The sequence below is a fragment of the Limanda limanda genome, chromosome 9, assembly GCF_963576545.1.
Source record: "Limanda limanda chromosome 9, fLimLim1.1, whole genome shotgun sequence".
NCBI lineage: Eukaryota > Metazoa > Chordata > Actinopteri > Pleuronectiformes > Pleuronectidae > Limanda > Limanda limanda.
In genome coordinates, this window is record NC_083644.1 from 2,494,403 (window position 1) to 2,508,280 (window position 13,878).

General features: G+C 43.9%; 2 protein-coding genes across 2 annotated transcripts; both read right to left on the bottom strand.

Annotated features, from left to right (window-relative positions):
• Positions 1-779: 779 nt before the first annotated feature.
• On the bottom strand, positions 780-7,831 carry naprt (nicotinate phosphoribosyltransferase). The gene is made up of 13 exons (XM_061078862.1): positions 7,392-7,831; positions 6,191-6,318; positions 6,014-6,096; positions 4,976-5,106; positions 4,546-4,661; positions 4,190-4,389; positions 3,903-4,043; positions 3,706-3,790; positions 3,539-3,619; positions 3,071-3,173; positions 2,553-2,710; positions 1,623-1,730; positions 780-1,538 (listed from the first exon to the last, which is right to left on the bottom strand). Exons 1-13 carry the CDS (start codon positions 7,639-7,641, stop codon positions 1,452-1,454), a joined length of 1,671 nt encoding a protein of 556 aa, XP_060934845.1. The 5' UTR covers positions 7,642-7,831; the 3' UTR covers positions 780-1,451.
• Positions 7,832-8,683: 852 nt separating this feature from the next.
• c9h8orf82 (chromosome 9 C8orf82 homolog) lies at positions 8,684-10,297 on the bottom strand. Its single transcript, XM_061078367.1, has 3 exons — positions 10,066-10,297; positions 9,929-9,977; positions 8,684-9,566 (listed from the first exon to the last, which is right to left on the bottom strand). Exons 1-3 carry the CDS (start codon positions 10,228-10,230, stop codon positions 9,076-9,078), a joined length of 705 nt encoding a protein of 234 aa, XP_060934350.1. The 5' UTR covers positions 10,231-10,297; the 3' UTR covers positions 8,684-9,075.
• Positions 10,298-13,878: the final 3,581 nt, after the last annotated feature.

Sequence of the window (13,878 nt, forward strand, 5' to 3'; positions counted from 1 at the left end):
GGGTGGAATCACGCAAGAGGTTAATTAAAAAGTAATGTTCAGTCACTAAAGTGGAAGTTTACTTTAATTCTAATTCCTTCTTTATTAAAAACCCAAATATGTTGAGTTATTCTGCTTCCAAACACAATGACGTGACAGATCTAAGAGGGAACACGTGTGGACAGTGTGTCCGGCGCCCGGAGACGAGACAGCGGTGGACGATACCTCGCCCCCCCCCATGTCTAACCAGCTCCACATGTCTCACTGGGCGTATCAGCGTTCCTGCTGCCACTGGTCAGGACGCAGCCAATCAGAATGCAAGGAAACACTTCTCACATATCCTGCAGCCGGAAGACAGGAGGGGGTGGGGGGGGTGGAAAACAAAACAATAAGGTCGACAATTGTTTATCATTTATTAGAAACTCGAAGACATTTATATTGTTTAGTCAATCAGCTGACACGTGCTGAAAGTTCGACTGGAGGAAAGAAAGTGAATATGAAATATGTTTGTAAACGAAATAACTTTAAAGGGTCATGAGAGAGAGAGAGAGAGAGAGAGAGAGAGAGAGAGAGAGAGAGAGAGAGAGAGAGAGAGAGAGTGTGACTCCTCAGTTAATCATTGAACTCTCCTGAACCTGCAAGTCCAAACTAAGTTAAACCCAAACAGGACGAGAGCAAATCTCTCTCACACACACACACACACACACACACACACACACACACGCCCACACACACACACACACACACACACACACACACACACACACACACACACACACACACACACACACACACACTCAAACACACACACTGACCGGGGCTTGTGAATCAGCTGCTGAGAAAACAATACATTCTTTGTTATTATGGCAGATTTGAAACGACTCTGTTGGCATGAAACAAAATCCTGGTGAAAGTCTTTTGTTGCCGTTTTCGTGACAGTCGGCCAAAGTCAAAGTCCTGAGGAGTTTCATATCCTGAGGAGTTTCATATCCTGAGGAGACTGAGAGACGGAGCGTGATCTGAACTCAACCTGCTGCTGACGCCACCAAAACAAACTGATCGGATAAACCAGCCGGAAGCAGCAGCATCGTTATCACTACCATCTGACATCAGATGCGTCACCGGAGAGAAGAGGGTCCCTGGTCTCGTTATCAGAGTTTCTGCCGGGTCTTAAATATCACGTACGGGATGTTTAATACTTTACGGTCTTAACTACGTCCAAGTTAATTTATCGCCACTGATGATCTATGTGAGTTTTGTGGATTTTGTTAACTTTTAAACCACAGTTTGCAAAGTTCTACTTCTTCGTTCTAACCAGTTTAACATGCATCAGATGTAAAGGACACGGGCGACAACACGTTTGTGATTTAATATATTTGCAGAGATCTGATATGTTTTAACAAACGTTTGCACTCTGAGGATTTTAAAATCATAGTAATAATAATAATAATAACAACTGAAAGGGGTCGTCTTCAGTTGGCTAAGAGGAAGTTGCTGTCGTTGGAGCTGCCTCTTCGGATCTCTGTCACCAGGTTGTGGAGTTTCTCTGACAGCGCCACCTGGTGGGGAGAGAACAGTGTGGTGAGACGTGTAGGATGTTTGTGTTGTTTTGTGTGTCTGTTGCAGATGTGAGTGACGCTCACGGTGTACGAGTCCGGCTCCTGCAGCCTCTTGTGCCGGGGGTGCAGAGTCTGGAGGGAGCTGTGGACCTTTGCTCTAGTTTCTGCAGCGCTGCACGGAGGGTGTGTGACCTGGGAAACGTTGGAGACACATTAAAGACACAACTCCTCCGCGGTGAAGTCTCACAAGTCATATTTCAATACTGTCCTTTATTGTACCTCTCAGTTCTTTCCAAAAAATACTAGAATGAGTTGTCAGATTTGGGTTTTTACAAGTATACTACATGTTTTAATCCTGCATTTTCATTTACTGTTACTTCAATGTTGTGCAGATTAAAAACTATAACATTTTTGTGTCATTTTCTGCTTTATGGTTCAACTTTAAAATATCAGGTCTCACTTATATTTCTTTGTCACTAGGGTTTGATAACACCTCAAAAATCTGTATCGGTTTTGTTCTAATGTCCAACTGAGGTTCGTGTTTACTCATCTCGTGTCATAACCGTAGGGGGAGGGACTCACGTGCACTAACATGAACATGCACTAACACGGCTGCAAAAATACAGAGCTGAGAAGCTCAGATCACAACAAACACACACGCACACACACACGTATAGGGATTTCATTCTCGGCTCAGGATCCCTTTTGCAATCTGCCAATCTAGTATTTAATTTTCTAACTATTTTATTGTGTAGGAGTGATAATCTTGTGCATCAGGGATCTGTGCACGGTGCTCGAAGGAAACAGAAACGGTCCAAAGAACTTTGTCAGGTTCCCCTGAGTTGATAAACAGCTGCTGTTGCCACGGTTACTGGCTGAGATGTAAACCCCGCCCCACAGAAAAGATTCTCCCATAGGATGATCCAAGATTAACAGAACAGATGTGTCAGCAAAAAAACAAAAGAACAAGCATCGGTAAATATCAGCTGGTTAACGTCCAATCAGATGTCTCACCTGTCCCATGGTGAACGCCTCCTGACGCAGACATGTGACCTGAGCTGGAGTGAAGGAGTGGGAGGAGTCATCGCTGCCCAGAGGGAAACAGCTCAGAGGGACTCCAGCCTCGGGGGGGGGCTCCACCTCCAGACACACCAGGTCGAGGAAGGGATGACCTGCAGAGGAGGAAGAGAACCTGTTTCACACTCTCTGCTGCCCCGTGTGGCTGTAACGCCTCCCACATACAACAGGGACTAAAGTAGGAAATAATAACAATAATCATAAATAAAAGAACCAGACAGAACTGGAGGTGCAGACTGAAAATAAAGATGGAGGACATGGTGGCTTCCAAAAGGTGGCTGGCTGCAATATAGGTCATAAAGCCCACCTCCTCCATGTTAGCAGATGGTTAACAGTTAAAATAAAATGTTCTCAAAGCTGGTTTCTGATATTTCTCGTTAAAGAGAGAAAGTGGAGACAAGTCATCCATCTTTATTTGTGTAGTAGATGGTAAATCACTGGAAACAGACTCTCACCCTCAGCGTCCACCAGGCGGTAAACAGACTTGGTTCCAGGGACGGTGCTCTTCTCTGGGTCTTCACTGATCTTCATCCTGGGTCGGCCCCTGACCTCCACCAGCTGCGACACACAGAGAAACAAGACCACACACACACACACACACACACACACACACACACACACACACACACACACACACACACACACACACACACACACGTGAACACCACAAAACAACTGAGGTCACTGAGGTTAAATGGAGCAGAACGCCTTTTAGGTCACTGCACATTTCCTGTTAACAGCTGGATCGGTAGAGTTTTAAAAACAAGGACATTTAACTTTGTTCACGAATAGAAACAATAGGATCTCTGAAGTAGTTCTAGCGTAATCGAAACAGACAAAATGAAAACACTCCGTCCTTGCTGAAGTCAATGAGCCAGCAGGATAACACTGGCACATTTGCAGAGATGAATACATGCAGTGACCTTGTAGACGCAGCCGAGGGAGGGTTGCTTGGTGCAGGTGACCAGATGAGTCCCGACTCCCACCGTGTCGATCTCGTTCTCCTGAAACAAGAACATCCCGACAGTCAGGGACAAAGACTGAGTCCAGAAAACATCAGAGACAATAGAAGACAGCGTCTGTTCATCACCTTCTTGTTGAGCTCCATCAAACTTTGCTCTGAGATGTTATTGGTCCCGACGATGACCAGCGAATGAAAAGCAGCGACGGAGAAACTGTGGAGACGAAGCGAACTTCAACATTTAACACGAGTACGAACGTCTGGAGGAGCAAAACTATACAAACAAACAGATAATGATGCACGAGATCCCATGGCAGCTCACTCACTGCTCGCTGCAGAGTCTGAAGACACGACGCACTTCCAGCGACTGCCTGCAGAGGTCGCCGCTGTCCAGTCGAACTCCCACAGGCTTGTAGCCCAGCTCACACAGAACCAAGGCCACGGCACAGAAGCTCAACAGGCCGCTGCTGAAACCACAAACACACACAGAACCACTGTGAGGGGCCGGCAGGTCGCTCTCAGATCATAACTTACACAAACAAATATTTACTGTCGATTATATGAGAAATAAAAGGATGAATTGATGAAATAAAGTCCCACTGTGGTGACTTACCAGCCCACGCTGTAGCTGTCAATCACAGGCAGGAAGTTCTCAGGGTAGGCGATGGCGTAGGACAGGAACGCGGCCAACTCGCCCTCACGGATCTTCCCGGGCGCTGCGGCGAGAAGCTCACACACACGGGTCAACCAGCCCTTAGTCAGAGAGATGACATCCACCGGGTCAGGATCCCCCCCCGACGCCGCCGCCAGGGTCTGGATCAGGAGGAAGAATAAGACTTCTTTAGTTAAAAGTGGAGTCGCCCTCTGCTGGTCATTACAGAGAATACAGGTTCCAGGCGTTGGCTTTACTTTCCGTATCCAGAGTCTTCGTCCATTTTCATAAACAGTCTGATGATCAAACACACTCACCTGTGGCCACACCTCCTCCAGGGAGGTGAAGGAGGTGACGTAGGAGTGAGCCATGGTCCCAGCGACCGGGATCCCATACAGGAAACCAGCCTGGACGTTACTGGTGAGATCAAACCCTGCAAACAATAATAATAATAATATTCAGGAGTGAGAGGCAGCACGAGAATATATAATATAAATGTTCTGCACATCACTCTTCTGTTTTATTGTTACATATTGACTGGTTATCTGAATTTCTTTTGTAAATCTGAGACATTCGTCCTCTGATCTCTAAAATCTTCTCCCTCATTCTGTCTCATTGGTTCTTTTAAAAGCTCTAAAGCTTCTCTGTGTGGATCCAGGTCCTCGTGTCTTCGTGTGTGATTAGTCACAACAACAATCTTCATTTAATAACTGCCTGAACACGTTGGACCGGTTGTGCAACCCTCACCTCCGATGTAGGAGTAGCGCGAGGCAGTGAGGCCTCCATCGGGCCCCTGAGCTCGGCGGAGGCCCATCTCCAGCAGCTTCCTCCGGGGGCCGGCGGCCAGGCGGAACCGGGCGGCGTTACTACAAACCAGGCTGAGGACAGAGGAAGACAACAAGTGGTTTAATGAGTTCTTACACAGAGGTAAACAACAGACGAGTCTGAGTGACTGTTGATGGACACAGACCTGGAACCAGCAGAGAATTTAAATTAAGGTAAGGTAAATAAAGGGTGTCTTTGTGTTATGTTTACGCACTGGAGACATCTAGTGGCAGGAGGTCCAACGTGTTTGGGTCGGTCCATCCCAGCCTTTGTGAACACGATATCTCAAGAAAGCCTCGAGGGAATTTCTCTAAATTTAGCTCAAACGTTCAGTGAGACTCAAACATGAACAGATTAGATGTTGTGGCTCTAAGGTCGAAGGTCAAGTACACTGTGGCCTCTTGAACATGATATCTGATCTCAGCCAATCAAAGGTCACAGGGACTTCATGTTAATGTGAATATAATGTCAGAGCAGTTTCAGTCCCTCATGGTTTTCCTGATTGGACGAGGTATTAAACCACAGGGCGGGGTTCTAGTTCCTCTAACATTTGGTTAATACATTTTATTTTTGTGAATTCTAATTAAGGTGTGTGCCTCTTCTGTCTGAGAAATGTTCATTTCAGAATGACAGTAAAACACATACCACATGTGAGCATCTACTTTTCCAATAATCAACTAAATTGACGCTTGAGAACATGTTGTTAATACTAAGTGAAATATATTTTGTGTAATATATTTAATTCCTGATGTGTTGTGTGTTTATATTTGGTTATTTTTTAAGGACTAGACTTGGTGATGGGTGACGTTTGAAAAAAAGAATAAGCAGCTTTGAAATGTTTCCTCTTTGTCCAGGTTTGTTTTGAAGGTGAGAGATGTGTGTGTCTGTGTGTCTGTGTGTGTGTGTGTGTGTGTGTGTCTGTGTGTGTGTGTCTGTGTGTGTCTGTGTTTGTGTGTTTACCTGGCGAAGTTAACCAGACACAGTAAACTGGTCTCCAGCAGTTGCACCACAGCCAGTGGACCTGACACCTCCATCAGAGGAACCTGCAGATGTTTCAGACGAGCAGCACAAGTTAGAAACTCTGACTACCCCCCCCCCACTCATCACTTCCACCCTGCCCCCCCCGCAGCAGCTCACCCTAGCGAACACCACGGTGCCCTCAGGGACGGAGCGCAGCGTGACGCCCGAGCAGTCCAGGTCTCGCAGGAACACGAAGAAGGCGGGGTCTGTGGCCGGGGGCAGGACCGAGCACAGGAAGTCCACATCTGGATCCATCAGAATAACAGAGTCAACCATAGATTTATTTATAAAGACTAGAAGACTTGCTCAATTTATGCAGTGTCATAACTACATCTCTGACGTTTATAACAAACCAGACCGTTTAATAATCGGTTGAAAATTGAGTAAGTTATGGTTATTTACCACTACCAACACAATGTTATGAATGAGCGAGCTTCCCCCTAGCAAGATGGCCGCCATGTGGTGACGTCCGGCTCCGTCGAACAAGACATCTAGTCTTTATATATAAATCTATGGAGTCAACAGCTGGATCCACCACACATCAGACCAGAGAGCGTAAACAAAGATGGACGACAGAAGTGAAGCCAGAGCGCCGTGATCGCCCCCTGGTGGCTGGCTGCAGAATAGCTCATAAACCCCACCTCCTCCATGTCAGAGACTGGGACATGTTCATATACATAAACATCTCAAAGATGGTTTCTGTGTTTCTACGCAGTTCTTTTGTCTGTTATTGGTCGAATGTGTGTTTCATCGTCTCTGACTCTAAAGATGGCCGCCCTCGCACCCGGGACCCTTCATGGCTTCACTTGTGGAGACACGTCGTCCATCTTTATTCACAGTCAGACCTGAACAGAGGACATCCTTCATCCTTCATTCTAACCCCCCCTCCCCCATCTCTCTCTCTCTCACACACACACACACACACACACACACACGTGTTCTTACACACACACACAAGCACACGTGCTCTTACACAACAACACGTGACCTTCATGTGTGTTCTCTCTCTCTCTCTCTCTCTCTCATCCCTAAAAGTGTAATAACAACCTGTAAAAGTGTAATAACAACCTGTAAAAGTGTAATAACAACTTGTTAAAGTGTTATAACAACTTGTTAAAGTGTAATAACAACCTGTAAAAGTAAAGTAAAGGTAAAGTCCCCCCCCCTCCTGACTTAGTTCTGCAGAGAACGAAACTTTCTCTAAAGTTTAAGTACTTCAGAGGACCAGAGAACCCGTGACGCGCCGGGCAGCCTCAGTAAGACCACCCGGTGGAAGACCCTCTCCTGTCCCCCGTCCCCCAGTCCCGGTGGTTCTCACCCTGGTCGGTGAAGCGGAAGCTGCGCAGGAACAGCTGACAGTCGTGCAGCCCCGCGAACACGGAGAAGCCTCCTCCGAACGGGTTGTCCCTGAAGAAGAGCTCGAACACCGCGGGCTCCCGGTGCCGCCCGCTGCGCCAGTACGCGTAGGCCATGGTGAACTGGTACAGGTCGGTGAGCAGCGGGGGGGCCCGGGTCCGCACGGAGACCTCCAAGGGCCCGCATGGGTCTGTGGAGGACACCGCGGCCATGTTCCTCCAGGACCCGGCTCCCGGTGCTCTGAGGCCGGGGACAGGAGGGAGTCAGGACCCGGCTCCTGGTGCTCTGAGGCCGGGGACAGGAGGGAGTCAGGACCCGGCTCCTGGTGCTCTGAGGCCGGGGACAGGAGGGAGTCAGGACCCGGCTCCTGGTGCTCTGAGGCCGGGGACAGGAGGGAGTCAGGACCCGGCTCCTGGTGCTCTGAGGCCGGGGACAGGAGGGAGTCAGGATCCGGCTCCTGGTGCTCTGAGCCGGGGACAGGAGGGAGTCAGGACCCGGCTCCTGGTGCTCTGAGCCGGGGACGTCTGGGAGTTAGAGTCCTGTACAGCCGGGGGATTCCTTCACCAGCTCACACACACACACACACACACACACACTAGAACTCACGCTGAGACTCTTACACAAACCGAAACACACGCTGCCACACTCTAACCACACACTGAAGCACACACACACAGACACACACCCCAGGGCTCAGAGGTGTGTTTCCAAACTCTGCTCCAGTTTCTTGACAGTTAATAAAAAAGTAAACATGACTTTAAATAACTGAATATTGTATTTGATCTTCATTCACTGAACTTTTCTGACAATAAACACAAATGACATTAAGTACAGATACATGAAAATGTACTTTGGGAGAGTAACAAAGTAAAAGTACTTGTTTCCCACTGTTGCCTGTAGTCTACATGTCTGTTAATAAAACTTTAAGAAGACAAACAAATGAGAATGAATAAATCCTACTTACACACACTTCAGGCTCTGAACCTGCTGATATAAGGTTGAGTATTAAAACATATTGTCTGTTACTTCACTGTAGTTTAAACAACAATAAATTTAATTATTGAGTCATTTCCACGTGAAAAATGACTTTAAAGCTACAAGACTGTCGTGGATTCAAAGTTTAAAGCTGCTTGAAATGGAGAAAAGGAAAAGACAAGTACCCACATGTACTGTATTTGCATATATGAGAGGAAACAGCGTGAAGAGCTGCAGTAAAATTCCACCTGTTGTGACATAAAAGAAGAAAACAAGATGCTCAGTTTCTTATTTATTACACGTAGGATTTATCTTCAGTCGTATATTTACCTTCATCCCTTTTAAAGATTACATGAAAACAAGTGAACAACAAGGTGGAGGTTTGAGGTTTGTGCGTATCAAGGTTTATTTCCACTTTATTTAGCATTGTGAGATGAAGAGGATGTTTTTCACCATATTCCCCATTTTCCCAGGAGATTATTGATGGATTTTGATGAAAAATCGAGTTCAACATGTTTCTAACCTTGGATTTAACCAATGAATGTTCTGTGAAAGGTCAGTGAAGGTCAGGAGGACAGGTCAGTGGAAGCTTCTCAGAGGTCACTGAGGTCCGGATGCTGCTTGTGGATGAACAGAAAGTTTCTCTAAGTACGTGTCATCCCTTTATCCCTTTATCCCTGGCGCCCGCCGCCCTCCTCTCCCGAGGGGAAGCATCCTGCGAGCTCATTGGTCAGCGTGAGTTTCCGTCCTCCCTGGACAAAGTGTGTGGGCTGTTCTGATTGGTCCTGCTCTGAGGGATACACAAAGAACGGGCTGAGCTCGATGGCCAGAGCCGAGCGCACCAGGCCGACGCCCCCCCAGCGCTCGGAGCAGGGGTGGTACACCCGCCCGCTGGGGGGGTGCATGTACAGAGCCTCAGGGCGGAAGGGCACGGTCAGCTTCTCCTCGCCGCCGCCGTACGACAGCAGCTCCTGGTCGCCCCCCAGCAGCCCCCCCGGCCCAGCGGGGGGCTGCATCAGGTGGGTGAAGACCACCGGTCGGTCATCGCAGCGCAGGAAGTTCCTCTCCCGCCCGCACAGCGACAGGAAGGGGAAGTCCTCCTCGTATCGCCCGCTCTGATTGGACCGCAGACGGTTGAAGAAGAAGACCAGGAAGTGTTTATCTGATAAAGATAGAGATAAAACACAATAACCTTTTAAACACAAACACGAACGCTGCCACCTAGTGCCCAACACATCATCTGGCGCTGATATAACTAGTATTACAGATTTAATAAAATGTTATAAACCAACATTAAGGGAATAAACTATTTCTGAGACATTAAGAAATAATAAAAAAAACTTCTTATACTGATTTTAGGGATAGAAAATGTCTGATACTGAAATCAAGGGGTATAACATTTCTGATTCTGATTTAAGGGAATACAAATATTCTGATATATAATTTAAAAAATGTCGACGACCCCTGTGATAAAGAAATTTGTGACTTTAAATAAAAATACTTATATTGTTGAGTGTTGTTTACCTTTGAAGCAGGTGACAAAGTTCTTCACTTTAGTGTCATCGAGGAAAAGCTGTAAACAAACGGTTTCATTATTATTATTATTATTATTATTATTATTATTATTATTACACTATGTAGTACTGCGTGTACCCGCCCACCTGTCCGTGGTGGTCGATGTAGTAGAAGTACTCTCTGATCCGTGGCTCCGGGCTCTGGCCCTGGATGAACTCAGCGGGGCGTCTGGAGGTCGTGTAGCCGGCGGACAGGCTCCGCAGGGCGGCCACAGCTCTGCCGCCGAGCGCCGCGGTCCTGAGGAGAAACATGATTTTAATTCAACATCGAGAAGCGACAGAAACAAACAGAAGTTTCCTTCATGTTATTGTTTAACAGCTGATTCCACCCGGAAGTGGTTGCCCGGCACATCACCACTTCCTGACGGTCGCCCCCTGCTGGACACTCCGGGACCGGCTGCTGTTTATGTTCACATCAATACAGTTCCATCTTTAACTGTATCAGAGACTAATACAATATACGTTTAATTAACCTTTTCCTTTAAAGGTATAATAATCTAAAATTACAAGAATATTATGAGACTAAAGAACATTCCGAGATTTTGAGAGTAAAGTAAAACATTAAAAAATTGTTCACGTAATATTAAAACTGATCTAAACTCAAATTACACCTTAATTCTGGTCATTTTGTGATTTTATTCTCGTAAACATGAGATTCTTTTATTTTAACATAACAACTTAGTTCTTGTAAATATCTTATTTTTTAACTTGTAATATTGGGACTTTACTCTTGTGAATATATGATTTTCTCCACCTTGGTATTACGACTTTATTCTTCTAAATTTACGTTTTTTAATTGTAATATTAAAAAACGTAAATTTTACGTTTAGAGGCGGAGATCCAGGAAGCCCAGTCCCAGTTAATCAGCTGAAATCAAACTGAACATAGACACTGATCATGTTTTCATAGCAAATTGAAACCAGATAAACTTCCTGCACTGAGACACAGTGAGTAACACTTTGTTTGTTTTTTACTACTGTATTATCCCGCCTATAGTGTATTCATATTTATATATATTTATATTTTTATCCTGCTCATAGTGTATTCATCGTCCCCATATCTTACAATTCCTGTTAATACTGTAATATTCCATATATATTTCTTACTGTACAGATCTTATTTATTACATTTTCACTTTAATATGCACAATACTCATATACTTCTTATTGCCACACACTGCCACACACCCTCCTCCAACCACTGATCATTGGAACATTTGTACATTTGCACTACTGTTACTTCTTTTTTGCTACTGTATAACCTGGCCTAAGGTGTATTCATATTTATATTTTAATCCTGCTCATAGTGTTTTCATCGTCCTTATATCTTACAATTCCTGTTAATACTGTAATATTCCATATATATTTCTACTGTACAGATCTTATTTATTTACATTTTCACTTTAATATGCACAATACTCTGCATTTTACTGCCTTTTTTTGCACTTCTGATTAGATGCTAAACTGCATTTCGTTGTATATGTACTTGTACTGTGCAATGACAATAAAGTTGAATCTAATCTAATCTAACACTTTGTTAGATTCATCATTTATCTGAAACTTCTTCATTCTGAAGTCACAGCTGGAGACTGACTTGTGAATCAGGTTGAACAGAAGAGCTGGTTTTCATCTGTGCAGCTTTAAAGCAACATTATGAAAGTGTTTGACTTTTGAATCATCAGGTTGATTAAAGTGAGTTTCAGTGACATGTGCTCCCGGGAACCGGAGCTCTGCGCCGGCCCGGGGCCCCGCGGCTCCCCGGGCCCGGAGCTGCTGCTGCTGGGTCCGGCCATGACGCCGCGGAGCCCGTGCTTCAGTCCGCAGGCACCGGGGCCACCGATGCTTCCCGGTCTCCGGTGTTCTGTCCGCCCGGGAACTAATGCTGCTGGTCTTGCTGCTGCTGCTGGTGCGACCACTGGCGAGGGGACACTGTTGAGATATCTATGTTTTGTTCTTTATCTTATGACTATATTTTACCTATAGCCTGTGAATAAATATTAGCTGTATAGTCTATAGAATCAATAATACTACAACTGTTTCTTTTAATTGGAATGATGTATATGTTTTTGACTCAGACGCAGGGTCAAGCCCAGAGCATGACCACAGAAAGAGAAGTTCATCTTGAGATTTGAAATAATGAAAAGCATGGATGCTCAGGAAAGGGAGAGGACGTGCCAGAACTTATACAATGAAATGTTTCATGAAGCATGGTGAGAAAAAGGTATGAAAACCTCCTCTAAGTCTAATCTGCTGTGTCTCTCCGCTGTGAGAGACTCCCTGTTTGATCAGGGCACAGTAGTGAGAGACACCTGGTGGATTGGATTTTCTCTCACAAGTGATGTGCTTGCAAAAAACTGCACTTTGAGAGACAGTTCACATCTGGCCAATTGCTTAATTCCCTCAAAGAAAGAACCGCCTCTGTGTTGCACCCTGTGTCTTTACAAATACTGTGGACTTGGGAAAGTGGGGGCTTCTTCTCGACATGATCCAGTGAACCTGGTGACGTGTCCCGCAGAACCCCAGAGACTCTCTGTAAGTATTGTTCTTATACAATAAACTTATTACTGTGAAACTTTTGAACATGGAACTTGTCTAAATTATTAACCTTTCCCACTTGAACCTCGAATCTACGAACACGCTGTTTGGACCGGGCTTAACAACACACACAGCTTCCGCTTCCGCTTTTATTTAGAAATAAAACCAAAGTTGTTACTACTTTACTCAGACTAAGAAGGATTTCTTCATATATAAATAAATATCATATATCATACATGTATACTCTTTATTCCTTATATTATTTTGTATATTTCTGCTCATTTTTGTAACTTTAAATTGTGTTATGTGTTTGATACCATGCTGCTTTATCTATCTTGGTGTTTTGATATGTAATCAAACGCCACCTGGTCTGAATCTCCGTGTTGTTGAGATGACGTCATTTAAAGTTGATCATGATCGCATGTGATCGAACGTGTAGCATCAACGTTTGGCGACTTCCTGTTGGGTTATCCGTTACGTTCCGCCATAACGTGTTTTTTGTGGAACTGGTATATATACTTATATATTATATGTATATATACTTATATATAAGTATATATATATATATATATATATATACTTATATATAAGTATATATACCAGTGTATCAAAAGTAAAAGTACAATATATACTTATATATACCAGTTCCACAAAAAACGTAACTGTTGTTGTAATGTTACTTGAGAAAAAAAAATTGAAAAAAAACTAAAACTATATATATATATATATAGATATAAAAAAATATATATATATATCATATATATATATATATATTGGTGTGAAGTTTTTCCCAGGTTCTGGTAACACTCGTATAATTCATAGATATTGATTAATCCTTCAGTTCCCACTTTTGTCCACAAGTTGGCAGTATTGTACTGCTCAGCTTGAGTTGATGTGATCTGACCAGAATATTATTATAATGATGATGATTGTTATTATTATAACCATAATTACCATTATTTGTATCTTATATCACTCTCACTCAATCTATCTATCTTCCTAAATTGTTATCCTAGTTTGGATAAAAGATAATTAAAAATAAAAAAAATGTTTTTTACATTATATGTATATTTGTCTTCGTTTCCAATATGTCATAACCTTAAAAGTTGGAAAAGGTTTCAATGTATATTTATATATTAAATATTTCAAGCAATTCTGCAGCTATATTTTTAGTTGATTCCTTTATTTTTTTTAGTGAAGCATATATCCCTTGAATCACCTTGTATCTTTTCTATATTGTTAGATACTCAAATACACAATTTTATATCTGTAATAACTTGATGTTATTCTCCGTTTTGTAAGAATTTTAACTTTAATATTGTGATGTTAGTCTCGTAAATATATGTACATTTTCCTGTAAAATTAA